Source organism: Setaria viridis, chromosome 8, assembly GCF_005286985.2.
Source record: "Setaria viridis chromosome 8, Setaria_viridis_v4.0, whole genome shotgun sequence".
Lineage (NCBI taxonomy): Eukaryota > Viridiplantae > Streptophyta > Magnoliopsida > Poales > Poaceae > Setaria > Setaria viridis.
The window spans coordinates 12087280-12106068 of record NC_048270.2 but is presented as its reverse complement, the minus strand read 5'-3'; the positions used below and the strand labels follow the sequence as shown (position 1 = coordinate 12106068).

The 18789-nt window shown below is 42.2% G+C and overlaps 1 protein-coding gene across 2 annotated transcripts; it reads right to left on the bottom strand.

Moving 5' to 3' along the window:
* Positions 1–238: 238 nt before the first annotated feature.
* LOC117866810 (uncharacterized) lies at positions 239–9217 on the bottom strand. 2 transcript variants are annotated; one of them, XM_034751092.2, is made up of 18 exons: positions 8980–9217; positions 8334–8517; positions 7854–7986; positions 7544–7695; positions 5982–6065; positions 5849–5911; positions 5119–5256; positions 4833–5042; positions 4532–4645; positions 3895–3944; positions 3095–3260; positions 2893–3015; positions 2374–2502; positions 2179–2277; positions 1571–1660; positions 1385–1469; positions 1040–1170; positions 239–777 (listed from the first exon to the last, which is right to left on the bottom strand). In XM_034751092.2, the coding sequence occupies exons 2-18, from the start codon at positions 8463–8465 to the stop codon at positions 643–645; spliced, it is 2034 nt and encodes a 677-aa protein (XP_034606983.1). In that variant the 5' UTR covers positions 8466–8517; positions 8980–9217; the 3' UTR covers positions 239–642. The 2 variants fall into 2 exon arrangements, with proteins under 2 accessions (XP_034606983.1, XP_034606984.1); XM_034751093.2 differs by having other exon boundaries at positions 3101–3260; positions 8980–9216.
* Between the last annotated feature and the right edge of the window lie 9572 nt (positions 9218–18789).

Here is an 18789-nt window from a genome sequence, read left to right as displayed (position 1 = left end):
CCGGAGAGGTAAAACATGGAGCACAAATGCTACGCCGGACAATACATGCTGCCAACCTTGCGGGTGAAAAAGCACCATCCCGTATGTCATTCGTATTTACCAAAGCACATTTATTTTAATCAACCGAAAAGAATGATAGGATAGGATGCACAAAAGACGTCAGAGAGCAGCATCCTGATCTCTATAATGCGCATGAACCACATGATATCGCCAGAAAGAAAAAACATGACGCAGCACGAGATGGCAACCCAGTACACCCTACATTTATTCTAGCACAAGGCAACACCAAGAGAGATGGTAAAGCATACACTAATATACCTAGACTAGAACAAACACTCCCTCTTGTTGAACGCTATTCTACACCCATGAAAAATAAAACCATAGGAGAGAATATAGAACATAGAATACACGATTTACATGCAACTACTCTGCGGCGACGCCTATACAGGTGGGCGGGGAGGAAGCACAAATGCGGAGGTGCAAAGAATTAGTTGGCTGGCCAGACCCAGCCAGCCATCATCATAGGGGCCCTACAGAAACCTCTACTAATTACACAGCTATGGGGACCAGCCGCTGGCCAGAGGCGGTCAGAGAGCTCTCCAGCACTATCACAACAAGACTAGCACTCTAATCTGGCGTTCTTCATCTCCGCCGATGTTGTGCCATCTTCGCATGAGCCTGCGCTATCCTATCTGCATACATCGGGAGGCGCCTGATCTCGTCAATCTCTTCAAGAAGCTTCTCCTCAGTGATGTTATCGGTGATGCTCCTCATCACCTGTGGGTATCGCAAATAAATTATGAGAATAGTGCAATAGTTCTACTTTCTCATCCCAAATGAACCCAATGGCAAAATATGATGCTCAAGTACCAACAGAACAACACAGGTCCAGTTTTAACTCTGATGGATGAGTTCGAGTGTTTTCATATTCTGGAACAACTATATAGACTTTTCAACAAGGATCAGCCCAGATTCACATGCAGCAATATCTGAAGGAAATAAATTAGCAAAAGATGTAATAAAGTATATGAGAACATGCCTTTCGGTATGTGTTGATGTCATTTGGTGTCGATTTATCTGCTCGAATACGCATGCAGACCCAACACTGCTCTTCCTTATTCCAAGAACACTCAACAATCCTCCCAGCAACAGAGGGAGGATCTATTTCTTCTGCATGAGTTTCACACAATACGCAGTAAATATACAACATATAAAGTAGAATACTTTGAATAACATAAAAAGGAAATTCATGAGAAAGAATAAGAAAAAGAAATGTTGTTAAAGGATAATACACCTAAAATTTTGTTTAACTTTGTTGAAAAGATCATTCCAGCAACTTAAGCTGACAACATAAAGTCATCGTGAAAGTTGAAGTGCATGCTACCTGGAAACGATATCCGAGCATGGTCCATAAGTTTCTTTTTTCCTCTCTCATAAAGGAAAACCAGCTGACGATTATCATTCGTAAGCTGCAACAGTTAGATATGACAAAACAAACCCCAATATCAAAAAATATCTTCATTGTGACTGATATCATTAAAAACAAGATAGTTAAAAACGTCATAAGAACCTCAAACAAAAAATCAACTGAATTCATCTCAGGGTATTTCCACTTTAGAAGACCTTCATGAGTACGAGTTACATATGGATCATCCCAGCCCTGCAAGAACAATTGGAGCATATCAGCCAAGTAAAAGCAAAATGTAGTTGAAAAAAAACTCTGAAAATAAGTGTTAACAAACCACGAAATAAATAAATAGTTAACAAAGGATGTTCGAGGGTGAAGGTAGGGAGAGCTGTTCCATAAAATTTGGTCCAGGTTTCTACACATACAAAACAAAGTGTTCTACCTAAGACTAGTATACCACTAAATGAGTGAACACAAACATGAAAGAACTCCTATTGAAACCACTAGTAAGCGGGAAAGAAGTTTAACAGATGCATCTTGTTTAAGAGACCACAGATGAATCGTTTCAACTTTCTAGGTGCGAACAACAAAATAAAAAGTAACACAAAGTCGAACAGAGGCATCTTGACCACGGAAAGTTAAACAGATGCATCTTGTTTAAAAGACCACAGATTACACCAGCCTCTATGGAAAAACATGATACATGAATACAGACCACAAGCTGACAAATTTACCATCTCCTTAGTAAACAAACAGAAGACAAACCTTACCTGAAATATTAGGCCATCAGCATCATGGCAAAGTTTTGGAATAAACTCCTTAAGCAACTTTTTTACTGTGGAGAGCAGCCAAAAATCCTTCCTCCTAACCTGGTAGCATCACATAATAAAAAAAAAATGAAAATTTGCTTCATAAGACTCACGAAAATTGAACATTTATAACTCGGATGTTTTAGAATCTGATACCGAAAATAATTCCATGTCATATTTGTACAACGGATTGCTCTTGGCACCACTCTCAAACTGCTTTTTCTCATGATAACGTGGCCGTATAATTTCGTCTTCCAGCATTCTCCACCTTTCAGAAAATGGCAACTGCATACACAAATTTCCAAAGTTCAACAAAGATAATCCCAACAAGCAATAATAATGTGTGTTTTTACGACCCTAATGTACAATAAGAGCTCACATATGGAAGTTACAGTGTAAAAAATAATTTAAACTTCATTACAGTTTATGGATTGTATGGTAACATGAACATTGTAGTCCCATCTGCCGATATGGAGGAAAAAAGTGACTAAGCAAAGACGATTATGACGAAGATAAGAGCAAAACATGGATGGTGGACATATCGGTCAGCTTTCAAGGAATAACTCAAGAAGGATATCTCTTTTCTTTACTTTGAAGTCTGACAACATAGTCTGATAGATAAACAAGCAAGTCAAAAACAACAAACTTTATGTGTAATATTAATGCCATATTTACCTTGGTTTTGGACACTGCATCAAGTGCCATCAGATCATACGCCAAGTACCTTCTCTTCAGTCCTGAATCTGGTACTGTGTCTATAATCATTTCTCCATCAATCAAGGTCGTATCATGCAGACCCTTTATAACAAAGAAATAATGTTAAAATATTTGCAGAAAAAGTCATGCTCAATGATTGTTTTGTCAGCACAATGGAAACCTTTACTTCGAGGCTCTTGTGGGGAAAGCGCATCTGGACTCTTCTAAAGCAGAAATTCCGATCAATCAAGAAACAGCCATATCTCATTATAAGCATCATATAACGTGTTCCGTCAGCTTTCCATGTAGCATAGTAGTATCGTTGTCTAAGTAGCTGTAGATTTTCGCTGAACAAAGCAAAAGGAGCATTTATAGATTAAAAAAAGGAAACATATTGGTTGCATGTACACTAAAATTTGGGCCCATAATGCTCCGAATAGAAATTTTGTAATAAGCTGTTATCTGTGGTAAAAGGACTAATGACTATGCTGGCAGAAAAAAACTTTATTGAGCTCATGAGCTCAGCACAGGATTGATCTGATTATGTTTTGTCTGGTTGAAAATCAATATGATTTGATTTCAAATGACGACTCAAGTATGTTACTATGTTAGTCTACTCATCAAGCTAGAAAAACTCTATAAAAAGGTCTGAAACTTTAAGAAAGATGATACTAAACAAAAAAAATCAATTTCAAATGGATCCTGTTTTCAAATGCTCAATAGCCAGCCCCAAAGATGACATCAAACAGCATTTAATTACAGGAATTTATAACAAGTGTGTGAGAGAGAATCCCCAAAACCCCTGCACTATGCAATACTTTAAGCTTATTTAATGTATCTGCCTATCCCCTAGGACCATTTATTAATTTGCATGATCTAATAGTGCCTTACAAGAATTTGTATTTACAACAGGAATAAAGAATATCGTACTGCACAAAAAAAGATGTAAGAGAAATTTGAGTTACTGTTAATGATACTCACCTGTTAAGAGAGACTGGATGTGAACCTGGAAATTGTGTGTGCCCTCTTACCTATAATCAAATAAAGGCGATCAGAGCACCCTAAGTTTAAAAAAGAATGTAAAAATAAAAAAACACTACTTGTTTGGGAGCAGCAACACATGCAGAAACTTCCAGAAATTGAAGTTACAAAGCATGCACCAACACACACTGAAACAAGTTTAATCACATCGTATTAAACACCAAATATATAAGTTCCCTGCGTTTCCAAAAGACTGTAACTACATAAATGAGCTTAACTTGTCATAATTCCAGATCATGTTGGAACACATAATTAATATCCTGCCATGTAATTTAGTATGAAGCTAACACGTATCTTGCCAGCATGTCACACTGTCACATTCTCCATGTGAAATGAGCAAATTATTATTGCATTTCAATTGCATGACATGAACAAACTGTACGTATTCATGGATCTTCTCAATGCCAACTTTTAACTTAGTATCTGGAGATCAAAATAGCTAGCGAAGATGGAATTGCTGGTATTGGAAAGATATTGGTAATCCTTCATGTTATCATTGTAATAACTTGTATAACATTATCAATATGAAGAGCTGAAAATTAAGACATTAGGCAGGAGTAGAAACGATAATACTTACAAGGGGCATTTCAAGCAACCGATAACATAGGACACGCAAAGCTTCTTGTTGGTCATACGGCACGGCGTCCCCTAACACATCGTCATTAGTGATGACTTTCTCCTCGGTTTCATTCTACAGCATACCAGGCGTCAAGATAGTAAGAAATAAAAGTTCGAATAATGCAAAAATTGTTGCTTAGTAATGAAGCCAAACAGTAAGTTAATATCAAGGACACAATAAATATTTAACTCTAGGGAATTCCATAAACCTGAAGTAGAAACAAATGTTCTTTAGAAACTTTGGAGAAGAGAACACATACATTTGGTGGTTCAATATCACCATTGTCATCGTCGTCGTCCTGCTTAGCTTCGCCATTTAAATCAAGATCATCAGGTCTCTTCCATTCTGGTGTTGGAGGGCATCCTATCATCATATTTTCAGGGACCTCGTGGTAAAATGAATACAGCGCTTCAATGTAGTCCCTCTTGTATATGCCAGGTGGCCGCCTTTGAGCAAATATATTTATTGCCTAGAAAAAAGAAGTGGTCAAGAAACACTGGTGAATTAAATCAAGTGAAATAACATTCAGGATCTAGTTTCCCTACCTCAGCAACACAAGAGACATGTGTGCGCATAAGGTAATGAATAATCATGAAACCTGTACGATTATGACCATGGGTACAGTGAACCAGGATATATTTAGGATTCTTCGATTGCTTCTGTCGATCAAGGAACATCATCGCCTGAAAGGACAGCAAAATTTGTTCAGAGATGGCTTACAGGAAGCTCTTTCAAACTGACCTAAATATGTATCAATCTTTCAAGCAGAATAAAGGGGGCTAACCATAGATATTGGTGACAATTGGGAGACTTATCTATTCCATTTGCGTGTTTTAGGGCAAAAGAAATGTGGTAACTGATATGCAGCGTCCAAATCAATTTGGCAGAGGATCCAACAATATGAAAATGAAAAAAAAAAGGTGCACACCCTGTTGAAGTTCGTAACGTGATGAGCATGGAGCAGAAAACGGAAAAGTGGCACGCGTTAACAACACACACAACCTGATTAATCATCCACAATGCTATAAGCAAAAAGGAATTAAATAAGATACAGTAACTGAACCAGCTTGGAGAACATAAACTAAATGGTGCCCAAGAACAACAGGAAGAAATATTTGGCTCTGAAAAAGGAAAGAAATATTTGTGACAATTAAGCAAACCCCCCCCCCCAAAAAAAATAAAAAGACCCCGAAAAAGAGGGGGCGCAAATATATGTAAACATCCTGAGTATTTATACTGCTTCTAGAGAGGTATGCATCCATAGGCTGGTGTTACCTCATAGACAAACACGTTAACAGATTCATTGTCAGGTACAGCATCTCTTCCCTTGCATGGAATCTAAAGTAAAATATGTTAGTTACGATTGGTCTTTGAGAAACAAGAAAGCATTCAAGTTAAGTGCTCTCACCTTGACATGCTTAGTACCTTGCTTCGTCCATTCTGCTGGTGAATAATACCGAGTGGTATTTGTCAAATCAATCACAAGACCTATCTGAAAAAGGAAAACTAAAAGTTAATACAGAATGCATGCTCTGTCAGCAATACATAAATACCTGGGAACGTATACACATAAGAAGTACTGAAATAGTAAATAAAAAACTAAACTGCTATTGTAACTGTATAGAGAAGTCCGACAACCACCACCTGCCATAGGTTGTTATCAATAGCCAGTGCGCATATGGAATACATGCCCCTATATTTATACAAGACTATAAAGGGGTGTTTGGACAAAGGGGATGATGGTAGAATTTTAGGACTAACTTCAAACCTCAGCAGTTCTATTCATTTGGGTTAGATCTAGAATGTTAGGCGGTACCCCTTCTTATCACCTGGGTGCTTAAGGTGAAGCAGCAAGACAGGCCGAGGCGGACGCTACACACAAATATACATTAGACACATCAAAAAGTAAAAATAGGAGCATCGATGGGCCAGAAGCCCAGAACCACAAGCATGTCAGCCCACTAGTCAAGTTAAGCCCAATCCAAGCCAAAAGCCCATATAGCACCCCTCCCCTCAACCCTAATAAGCCCTAGCTCCTGATGGCACCCACTGCATATCGTTGTTGCCTCCTGGTCCCCGACACAGCCCGCAAGCGTGACAAAGCACACCACCCCAAAGCACCTCCACGGCTTCGCCACCCCTGAATCGCCCCTCCCTGTACCCTATCCAGATGGAGCTTCAGCCACCAACCCCTTCCAGTTGAGTGGATGGAGGGATACACTGGTAACGGTGCCGGAGCCGGTGAGGAAGCAGAGGGAGGGCTATGCTGCCAGCAGGTTCCCTTCCATGCTCCCTCCCCTTTCCTCCTACCCTCTTTTGGCTAAGTGCCGGGGACACCTTAACCCCCACGGGTGCCTTAAGCACAATGGTTCTAGATCAACTGGAACATAACACTGGTGTGCACATCACAAAGAAGTAGATTGTTATTTTTTTTACGCTAGTAAAGATAATTCCACCCTTTTGCATTCATTTGTTATTTAGGGGCATCCAAGGTGACTACAGCACTGGAAGGATCTCATAGCATCAAGCAAAGATGACATATCTGCAAGGGAGAAATATGAATATAGGGCAAAGGCCAGGATGTCAAAAAAAATGATGTGACGAGAACTGCTAGCATGAGAAATGAGAAGACGCAAAAGAAGAACAGAAACAAGGGAAGGCAGTTGCACAACGCTCTAAAAAAGGTGGTCTCCTGAGTCGTACCCCTGCTACACCTTTGCAGCACCAGACAACTGGCAACCCCCACCATAGCATGTAATCACCATCTAGCCCTCCTATCACCTAACGCTTTTTAGAACACTAGGGTTACAAACAAGAAAAGAAATTAACTTCTAGAGGGTTGAGGTTAATCAACCAAATTACAGTATATATCAGAAGTCAACCAAACATGGGACACCTTCACATAATAATTAGTACAGTAGGAGGGACTAGAGTATGATCCGCAAGAACAAGCAAGCAAGCAATACTTACATCGCGACCAGCTTTTCTTTGTTTGTTAACTAGTTGCTTCGAGGAGTATCGCTTCCCAGGCGGCACCGACTCATTGAATGTTTCGTCAAGAGGAACTTTGGATGGTATGATTTTATCTATTGGCTCTCCAAATGCAGGACAGTCCAACCATCCTGAAATTGCACCGAAAGATAATACATACCAAATCAACACAGGAAAAAGAATAGCGGACCAAAACAAACAACAAATAAACAGAGGGGGCAGAATGTGGAACAGACAATCAACTGTATCAGCAACCCAAATTATTCAAAAATTGCCCAATGCATCGTACCCTGAGGTGCCTCTTTTATGCGACTATGTCTTTTGGGTTGAGGAACATAATCATTCCTAATCTGCTGGGAATGTAGCCTTGACCCATCATCCTGCTGCTCTCGCTTTAATCTCCTGCGTCTCTCTTCACGCTCCTGTCAAAAATAGCCAAAAAAAAGGGGATCAATCATACCAAGCTTGCATGCTAAATATGAAAAGACTAGAATAAACTGTTTAGGCAGTTTAGCCCAATTGGATGGATTCACTATTTTCAATAACAGCATGACACGTGCACAACAAAGAAAAGAATAAGAAAATGCATAGTAAACCAGTATGTTAACATCTTACTCCCTTTGCAGAGGCCATTTTATTCAGCTAATAATGTCAACCAAGCAACTGCACACGTGCGTACGAAACATGTGTCGTAATTAATCAGCAACCAGAGATGCCCAGAGCATGGCACGTGGAACGGGCATCAACATCAATAAAGATAGCTGCGTACCCTGCGCATTGTCGCGACAGCGGACTCAACATGCTCCTCCTGAGCATACTCAACCTCAGCCGCCTCTTCGTAAGGCTGCTGCTCGTCATCTTCAGGCAATGGCGATGCGTTCAAATCCATAGAGAAGGTCATCCAACGTCCGCTACTTCATATAATTCTGTGATCGGTTCTCTTGGACTTGCACCTGGAAGCAAGAAGATTTGCTCAGACAACTTGTATATTCGGATAAAGAAAGCATCTTTAGACGCCCAAAGCTGTTGGTAAGAAATATTGTGAAGGCATTCAAGGAATTGGTGCACAGACAGCGCACGCCGAGCAGCCCCTAAGCGAATATCTGGCAAATAAAGAATGGTGGAGGCGTCCCAGCCCATTTGAAGTAAATCGAGCACCAGGCATTCCAATAATTAGCCCAGGGATAGGAAACGCCGAGCAAAACCTAAGCCATGGAGCGCGGGACCCGCGCGAGCCTCCGCGGCGGACACCTACCAGCACGGAACCACCTAGGGTTCGCGAGCCCCTCGCCCAATTCCCCCCGCGCCCGTGCTCTCCCGGCACCGCGGAGAACCAGCGCGCGCCGCGCCGCGGGAGCGCAATCCCCTCAGGAGAGGCGGGGGAAAGAAACAGAGCGGGCTGGACAGGACCCTACCTCGCGCGGCGGGCGGAGGTCGCCGAGGTCTGGCCGGGCGCCTTTCTCCCGTAGTGGGGCGGCGGAGCGGGGGCCGGTGACGCCGCGCCGGCGGGCACGGCGGGGCGGGCGGCGACCGGAGCAGCGGGGGTTGCTGGGTCAGGGAGGGATCTGCCGGGTTAGGGTTTGGGAGCCGCCATGCGACGGGCGGACAGGGGAGGGGGGAGAAGCTGGGGTCCGAACCGAATCGGGCCGAGGGGAACAGCAGTCGGGGGCTCGTGGTCGCCGGTGGGCGGAGATTTATGGGAGGGTCCGGATGGACTCGGCGCACCACGTGCGCGCGTGCGCCCGCCACGTGGCGTGGATCCGGCGGCGCCAGCGGGGTCAGACCGGAGGGAGCGGTGACGGCAGCAACAGAAAAAGGGGGGGTTTCAGCAGAAAGGAAAGGCGGCGCATGGGCAGACCATGGGGCTTTTCGTTTAGGTATTTTTTTAATTACTAGAGAAATGTCGGTGCATTTCTATAACTTGCTCTCATATTATTATTCGCTTCTTGCTCTCATATTATTATTCGCTTATTCATAATTGGTTAGCTTCGCTTTACAATATTTTAGTACGTTGTCCCTAGTAGTCCTCTCTTTACAAACATAGTAATAGAAGACATTTGTGGATGGTTTGATGCCATCTGTTTATTACGTAGGACCCACACATGGAACTCGTGCGTTCCAATGGAAGCGGAAACGGGCACAACTCTGAGTGGCATACCGTTGTTCGGAGTCCGATTGCTATGGCAGCAGGCGACCTACCTACTGTAATGTCCCTAGTTTTGGTTTAGTCCTTAAAGAGTCTAATTGGAGTGTTTAAGGAATTTCAAACTTATTATTTGTTGAGCACGATCACATTTAAACACTCAAAGAAATATCACATTAGGAGCTAAATTGACCAGATCAAGTCAAACCCAAAGATTAAATGGTAGAAATACTCACACTAGGTTTGTTTTGCGGTAAAAATGCCAAGAACCCTAAAGGACCAGGTTGAAATCTAATCAAGCACATGAATGGACCAAAATGCCCTTAAAAAGGCTTAAATTGGGGACAATTCATAAATTCAGATTTTGTTAAATAACTCAAAGTCTTGCCAATACAAAAGTTGTAGAACTTTTCAAAACACACAACTTTGCTTATTTGAGCTTTTACTAGTTTGTAGTGGAACCCTTTCAAAAATCGAGTCAAAGATCAGCTCAATTCAAATTTCTCTTAAGTTCTGAAAAACAGTTGTTTCTCCCTACTTTGTTTGTGGTTATCTTCAAATCCAAGATAGTTTTGAACCCGAACCCTTTCTAAGAGTTGGAGTCTGAAGTATGGACAACAACTTCTACATTTGGAATCTCTCAACTTTAGTTTCAACTTTTTGAGAAAATTCAGTTTGAAGTTTGGCAAAATCCACAAAAACTGGTTTGAAATCGCCAAGACTGTAAAACCGGCATTCTGTCAAATTTTAGCCTAGTCTATCTCCAAAGCCAGAAAACTTTCGACCTTAGACCCTTTGTAGAAGTTGTAGAGTTTGGTTTGGCCAGCAAGTTTTGTATTTGAACTTTTCAAAGTTTGATTCGAATTTGTGCGCAAAATCACTTCAAACCACACAGCTTCGCACGCCACGGCTTTTCCCGTGCGTGGTCACCGCGCCCAGCGTGTCGCACCACACCACATGGCACCGTCCAACCAGCGCTCCCGCCGGCCAACCCCCGCCGCCGCCGACGCGACGGGTCAGCCCGACCCTCCGCCCCACCAACTCGCGAGCGCATCCCTATCCTCTGCATCCGCATCTCCCTTCGCCCAACCGCACGCCGGCGCTATCTTCCTGCATCTCGCCCCTAGCTGCCACACCCACCACGTCGCGGCCGTGGCTTGGCCGCGCCGCTGCACCCAATGTCGCCCCTGAGGTGACCACACGAGCTCAGTAACCGGCCAACTGCAGCCCACGGCACAAAGTATCTTCCTGGCTCGCTATCTTGGGTCGCCAATCTGCCAGAGATCACACTCGAGCGCTGCATCTTCGCCCGGCCAACCACCGGCCTCGCTCACCGCCCGCTAGTGGCGTTCCACCCGTTTCTCCACAGCCAATGCCCGCCCGGCTTTATCCCTTTGCCTGGAGCTCCGCCTCGCACCCCTGCACCTCCCCCGGACTATAAAAGCCGTTGGCACCCCCTTGCCGGCACGCCACACCACCACCCCTCTCTGCCCCTAGCTCCACCACGACCCTCGTCGTGGAGAAGCACCACCTGAGCCTCCCCACTACCCGCTAAGCTCGCTTGAGCACCACACACACCCACACGCAACTCATCGAGCCGCCGCCGAGCTCCCTCTGACAACCACCTCGCCGGCGCAGGAGCCCGTCGCCGCCGGTTTCATCCCCGCCGCGGACAGCCACCTTCGGCCACCCTTCGCCCTTGATTTCTTCATCCCGCAGGCCCCAGGTGAGCTCCTCCCCACGCTCGAGCCTTCCCCTTCCCCTCTAGCGCCGCCGCTCGCCGGCGATTTCGTCGGAATCGCCGCCGATGTGCGCAAGGATCACATTGCGAACCATAGTTTCTTTCTAGGATCCTCTGCATAAGATTTCAGGACCTATCTATGGAGGTTTTAAACTTCTCAGGGCCCCCACGTAAAATGTTTTATCCTTTTTCTATTTTAAATGGTTTAAATCGGCTGAAACTTTGAAAATGCACGAGAAAGTGTAGAAAAATGGGAAAATGCAAAGCCAACTTTGTTAGAATATGTGTGTTGAGTAGTTTTTCAGGAAAAATATTTTGTGTATGTCACTATTGTAATTATATCTCTAGGTTTTATTTTATGCTTAGGAAAGTAAATGCCCTGTAAATCACACAAAAATGCTAAAAATGTAAATCCACCTCTGTTAGCTTTGTTATGCTGAGCTTGTGCTGCATAAAATAGTGGTGACACAAGTTTAGATGTTTAACACACTGTTTTAGTTTAAACCTTGAAATCTGAGGTGAAATCTTACTTTATGCATAATAAATGGTTTAAGGCAGAGAAAAATATGAAACCACTTTTGTTGGGTCACAAATGCAATACACTCACTAGGAAAAATAATGGTTACTGCATGAGACCTAGTGAAACATGCTTAACTTTTGTGAAAGACTAAATGAAAGGAAAGTATGGAAAATAAATGTCCTTCACCATGAATCTTGGAAAAATCACAGAAACCTCTGTCACACTAGTGTAACCTCCTATAAATATATGAGAGCCAAACTGCCACTGGAACTTGAGTTAAAAATAGATTCCTATAATCTATCACAGGGTACTATTTTAGTTTTAATTAATTTTGTAGAATTCTAATGCATCCTAAAATTTAACAGTAGCTCACTAATGTGATTAGGGAGTCGCTGTAAAATTTTCAGAACCATATCTTAACAAAAACTATCAGAAACATTTATGAAAATTAAACCAAGAAAAAGGAATAAAAACAAGGTAGTTAATGAGAAGGACAAAATGGTAAATACACACTAAGGTACAGAAAAATATTCAGAAATAGAACAACTTTCGAAATGAACCTTGAGCAACCCTAGAGTGACCCCACCTTTCTTTTGTGAAGTCTAAGTTGTAAAACCTTATATGTGTCCACAATCACCATTAAAGTCAACCCTAATTTTTATACCATAACGCACCTTACTTCATGAGGATAATGAAAGTTTAGAACCTTATTTAGGTGAATGTGGTCGAAATACAATTTACACTTCAGCAATAATGCATGAATTGCATCCAGCATGTGAAAGCATGGAAACTTGAACTATTGCATATGCATCTCGTGTAGAAGCGAATCTCACAGATGGGACGTACGAACTACTCCCGACAACTAAGGAAGTACCTACCGAGCTACATCACGTTGAGGCCGAGCAGGAGATCAGCGAAGCATCCAACGAGCTCCCCACTAACTTAGAATAGGAAGGCAAGCCTCGGAGCATAACCCAGTTTTCTAAATTCATGCAATGTCTATGATACTTATGTTTGTGCATATACGTTCATAGGAGTTGATTGAAAACCTAGTTGCATGATCTTAGGTACCTATGGTTGGATACTAGTATGATAGGCCGAGTAGCTGCAATGCTAAATAGGAATCAGTAAAACGAGTTTATAGGAGTTGATTGCTTGCTCATGCTATAAACATAAGGATGACGGACGGGACCAGGATTGGTTCCGACTTGGTGGTTTTGTCCCATCTGTCTAGTGATGAAAATGCTAAGGTCGAAATGTGTCAGCATTCACAATCAAGTGTTTGAAAGTACTAATCTCATGCCTAGTATGGGATAGGAAGCCTAGTACATGATTGAACCGAGATGTGGGCATACTCCCCGCTCTCTCTGAAACGGAGTTCCCTTGATGCATCATATGGGTACAAGTGTAGTCACGGTACGACGACGTTCCGGGACCGTGGGGCCTTGTATCCAAGGGAAGTGGGCCCTAGCCATGTGCTTGGGAATTGATGGGGATGACTGACATGTGTGGACCCGTAGTGGTACGCAATGTCGTGGGATTAGGTTCACCTTGCATGCAAGGTTAAGAAACTCGATTCGAATCATCTGCCTCTCACAGCTTGAGACTGCTTGACTACTATGCTGCACTGAGTAACAAGTGGAACAGAGAATGATTATCTTAATGATGATGCTTGGCATAAAATGTTTGCTCAACTTGCTTGCTTAGAACAGGTTGCTTACCTAGAATAAATAGTCTACTAGAACCTGCTGCTAAAACTTGAAAGTAAGGATCTACTTAGATACTTTTGGCAAAAACAAATCCCTCCGCAAAAAAGCTTTGCATGTCTAGAACTCAGTGGAATAGTTGCCACCTTACGGGTAGGTCTTGTTGAGTATTACTTGTGGCTTTACTTTCAAGTAACTTAGATGTTAGTGCTTTTGCTGAAAGTGTGACTTGGCCGACCCAGCTCCCTCTGGGTTGGACGGTCGAGTGGGACCCGTCCTCAGTCGGTGAGGACTGTGGTAACGGACGTCATGGTTAGCTTCGCCATGATGTTTCTGCTTCAACATGTAGTTGCCATCCTTTTTCCGCTTCTTAAATTTTGAACAATTTACTTTATGCACTTTCGAACTTCTGTGATGTAATAAATAAAGTGGGACCTATGTATTAAACTACTGGAATGTTGTAATCTCTGGACTCGCCTTCATGTGAGATGCTTTTCGTTTCGGTCGGAGACAAGTGGTTTATTGGGTATAACCCGACAAACTACCAAATTGGCTTGATTAAAGTGTCAGTTCGCATGTGAGGTGAAGATGAGAACACTTTAGCCAGGTTAAATCCTAAAATAAATCCAGAAAAAAATTATTTCCTATGTTTGCTCTTGTTTAGCATGCGCATGAACATGCCCATAATTCGCCCAGCTCCCCTTATTTCCTCACGTTTTCATGTGTTTTGAGTCGAAACTTATAGGATGTAAAGTTTGAATTGGAACCTTTGTTTGCTTTTTTTTCTTAAGTGTGAATTGAAAACTTTGGTTGATCAACACGACACGTGCGCTGCCTGATCGTCAGCGGCGATCGAGCGCAGTTGCATTGCATCAATCGGCGACGGACACAACAACGTCGACCAACGCGCGTCCATGCACGGTGGTGCGCCAACATGGTGGCATGCTGCCCGATTCCATTGGCTTCACGACAGCTCTAGATTCAACAATTAAATGACAAACATGGAGGTGGCTTGACATCCACGGCCAACGGTGCTCAAGGGCTCCGTTGGTTCTCGGCGGCACTCCGATTGCTTCCCCACGAGGAATGGTGAGGTGCGGCGGCAAGCTACAAAGAGTAGCGGCGCTAAATTAGGACATTGCAAGTAATTGATGGGCTACGACGATACCCTATCTGCTCTCGGCCCACTCGAGACCTGAGTCTCGGCCCAGCCAATATAATCTTGCTTGGCATCCATGGAATGCAACTGCCTCAAACCCTGACGCCGCCACCGATAGCGTCGGCTGCGCGCCCACGCTACTAGCTCCTACTTCTCCCTCGTAGCCGCACAACACACCCCATAACTCTGCCCAGCTCATCATAGCTAGACAGAGTCTCGTCGACATTCTCCCTTCCTACTATATTGGCGGATTTCTTTTACACAACTGATGGGTCGCATCAAAAGGTGCAAGAAGGCGGCCAAATCCAAGAAGAAGAAGGTGCCAGATATATGCATCATGTTACCTAATTAGTCTGTTTCGAATTTCGATCACTCATCAGTGTTTCCTGACCCCAATTTCTGTATTCCCTGGCTGAAGCAACTCGGTGAGCCTTCGTCGTCATCCGCCATCGAGGCCGTGAAACGTGAAACAACCCATCCTGTTATTTTCTTCGTGTCTCCTGAACGTGTGGAGACTGCACATGACTGCTGAGTGCTGAACATCAATGTTCCCTATTTCATTTGTTAAGTTAGAGCTGGAATCTTTTATCATTGTTAATTACGAAAAAGTTAAGGAACTTTTTTGCAAAATAACCATGACGGTTGGAAGAAACAACCGCACTTTAATATTATTATTAGGTATAGATTATAAACTTTTTCAGTAAATGGATCACAATAGAAACTTACTAGGGTCAAGTTATATATCTAGTAAGTAGGGCTGGATCGTGGCTCTCATGCATTTTTCACAATCCAACTCAACGCTATTTATTTTTAACTCAAAATTATATAATATTATAGCCTGATCTTTATTGAACTTGATCCTTAAAATTTGCTAGTCTAAATTGGAGGACCCTTTACCACCCCTACACCAAGGGACCAAATCGTAAAGTGGTGATTGAGAATCTAACTAGTTTATCATCATATTGGAATTTAAGAGACCAAAATGAGCCTCGGAACATGGTACTCGAAGACCATGGCTTATTGACTACAAAAGTTTGCTTTCCACATGAAATTTCCGTTACACATGTGAGTGCTCGTGCAGCAAGTCACGGCTATTAAATCTTTTTCCTCCATGCTTCCCTTTTCCAAGCCAATTCCAATGGATTTAATGTATGGGCCCACGAGTTTTCTATTTACTTTCCATATGAAATTTCCGTTACACACTTGAGTACTCGTGGCGCAATGTGTAAAACACGGGGTTGGCAAGCATGTCTCGAATCTTTTCCTCCCTGCTTCCCTCTTCCCTAGCTAATTCCCTTGGATGACATGTATGGGACCGCGAGTTCTCTAGTTGCTTCCTTTTGTCTTCTCAGGTGGCTCAACTATCTCTCTCTTGTTTCCCTCTTTTACTCCATTCATTATATCTTCTATGATTTGTTTGTACCAACACATCATTAGAGAAGTATGAAGGTGGAGTCTCTAGTATTGCGACTGACTGCCAGAGGCGGAGCTTCAGAAAAAAAAAGAAAAAAAGCCGAGGGGCAGTCCATGTAAATGAACATTGAACATCATTAAATAGTACAAAATTATTGTGCAACCAAATGAAAATTGCATTGAGGGAGGGAGGGGGTCATGGGCCCATGGCCACTTTGGGGTGCCCTAAGCTTTGCACCTTATGGCTACCCTCCTCTACATCTAAATCTATAGTAAGGGAACACGAGATGAAGTAAAAATGCCATGTATCCTCCCCTTTTTAGTAGAATTTTTTAATTTTTTCATTAATTTTCTGTATCAAGGTTTCTAAATACTTTTTTTCCCTAAAAGAATGTAGAAAATGTCTGGTTCTTTTCTAAAAGCTTCTATACGAATTTATTTCTAAAAACTTCTCCAAATACTCTACTTTGAAAATCTTTTCTAATTAGAAATTCTTATAGCATTAGTAGCACTCGATACAAATGGTTTTGCTAACTTAACACTCTTCACATAGTTTCGAGCTCGAGCTTTTCTCGGGTTTGGCTCAGGCCGCACAAACATTTTTAGTGTTAAATAAATGAGAAAATTATTTGGGCCTGACCAGCACGGCCATGCCCAACCCTATTAAACCCCAAGGCCGGGCTCAGCCTAGGCCTTTGGAAATCGTCATGTTATCTCTAGGTAATACTCACTTCTTGGGAAATCATCATGACTTCATATCATATTTATGTGGAAGTACCGATTCCCCTTTGCCCAGCTTCTTGGAGTTGATATGACCAAATGTGACTGCCCTAATATTATATACTCAGTCCGTTCCAAATTGTAGATTGTTTGTAGGTTGTTTGGATTTTCTAAATGTATAAATTCTGCTATATATCTTGATAAAATATGTATATTTAGGTGCATGAAAAAAATTATGTATCTAAAAAAGTTAAAACAACCTATAATTTGTATAATCCATAGATGAGCCCACATTTTAAAGTAAATTTTCTAAGTGCAGTCATCTTTACAAATACGGAGTATACACCCCAGCGGCAGTAATGAAAAAAAAATTTGGCCGAAGAATAGCCCAAGAGCAAAACTTGCGCTCTAGCTAGGGGCAAAGAAAACAGCCCAAGACAAAGACCTTTCCTTTCTTTTGTTGTCATAGGTGACTTCTATCATTAACGTGGGCCCATCTGCGTTGGGCTCCCACAATCCAGCCCATGCAATCTGTGTTTGCCGCTCATCCATCCACTTAAATCCCCTTGATAAATGTAAATGTAAACAAAACTAAAAGAATGAAAGCTTGTGGATTAAATTACTTTTTTTGCTTATGTATTTTGACGAAATGTGGATTACATAGTCCAAAAGGTTAAGTGCAGATAAATCAACCTTGATTGACAGAGCCTTCAACCGAGTGGAGCATCCAGCTCAACTACAAAAAGGGATAAGTGGATATTGTGTTGTTGTAAATCTCAATCCTCAAATTAAGGGATAAATAAAGCCTATGAGATAAAACTAAGAGTAGAAAATTTAGTGCTTTTATAATAAACTATCGCAACATGTCCTGTAGAAATTAAAGTAATATATATGGTTTAAAAAAGTGCAATGCTGAGGACTTGAAACCGACTCCTTACATGTTAAATAAAATGAGAACCAATGAAATTGTTCAGAATGGAACTTGAAGATTTTGGAGTACTATTACAGTATTACGCCCATTGTTGTTAGGTTAATCAACATCACTGAACAACACACACAGTGTCATTGTCAAGTGCTAGCCTGTCAGGTAGAGCGCTGTACCCGGTTTCACATCAACGTCTCTGACCTGTCTGCCCCTTGTATTTTGTCCTTTCCTTCCATGAAAGCAAAATATAGTCATTAGTTCATCACACTAGAGCCACTTGCCGAATACTTGATGTCTATTGATCGGGCATGTTTTAGTCTAGTCATCGTGTGCGTCGACCAATAAGCTCCAAGTGACAATATGCTTGACATATACTCTCAACGGTCACAATATGCTTGACATTTTGGATAAGATCCGACCAAACATATGAAACGTTGACTACCGAAATCGAACATTTAATATGTGAATATTGGTTCTGATCAATAGTTTCGTGATCTTATAAATTTGATAAAAAGTTGGTAATCAAGCCAAATTAATGTAGAATTATCGATCGAATCAATCGCTTTGACAGAAATGTTCGTTTTTTTAAGGGAGACACGCACTATCACAATCAAGCCGTTACGCTGTTGTCCGCTACTTGCCGATTGACAGCAGCCTTGTTGTCCCATTCCCACATGTAAGGTGGTGCTTGGATGGTATATATACCAGTTGTGAATAATACACGTGGAAGATTGTGAAAAGGATGATCACCGAGGCAGGTCTTCAAATTGTATAACAAGTAATTTTACTAAAAGTTCATAACTAGAGGTCGATCAGTTTTAATTTAGGCACCAAATCTCAAATGAGGGAATTAATATTGCTATTTCTTTCCATTAGGCATGAAAAAAAAAACTGCTTT

Excerpts from the sequence above, each read along its gene's own strand:
- LOC117866810 (XM_034751092.2), bottom strand. The coding sequence starts at position 8,465 with ATGACCTTCTCTATGGATTTGAACGCATCGCCATTGCCTGAAGATGAC. Across the intron at positions 4,646-4,832 it reads GTGATATTGAACCACCAAAT|AATGAAACCGAGGAGAAAGT; the intron begins GTATGTGTTCTC and ends GGTATGCTGTAG. Across the intron at positions 3,016-3,094 it reads ACAAGAGCCTCGAAGTAAAG|GGTCTGCATGATACGACCTT; the intron begins GTTTCCATTGTG and ends TTTGTTATAAAG.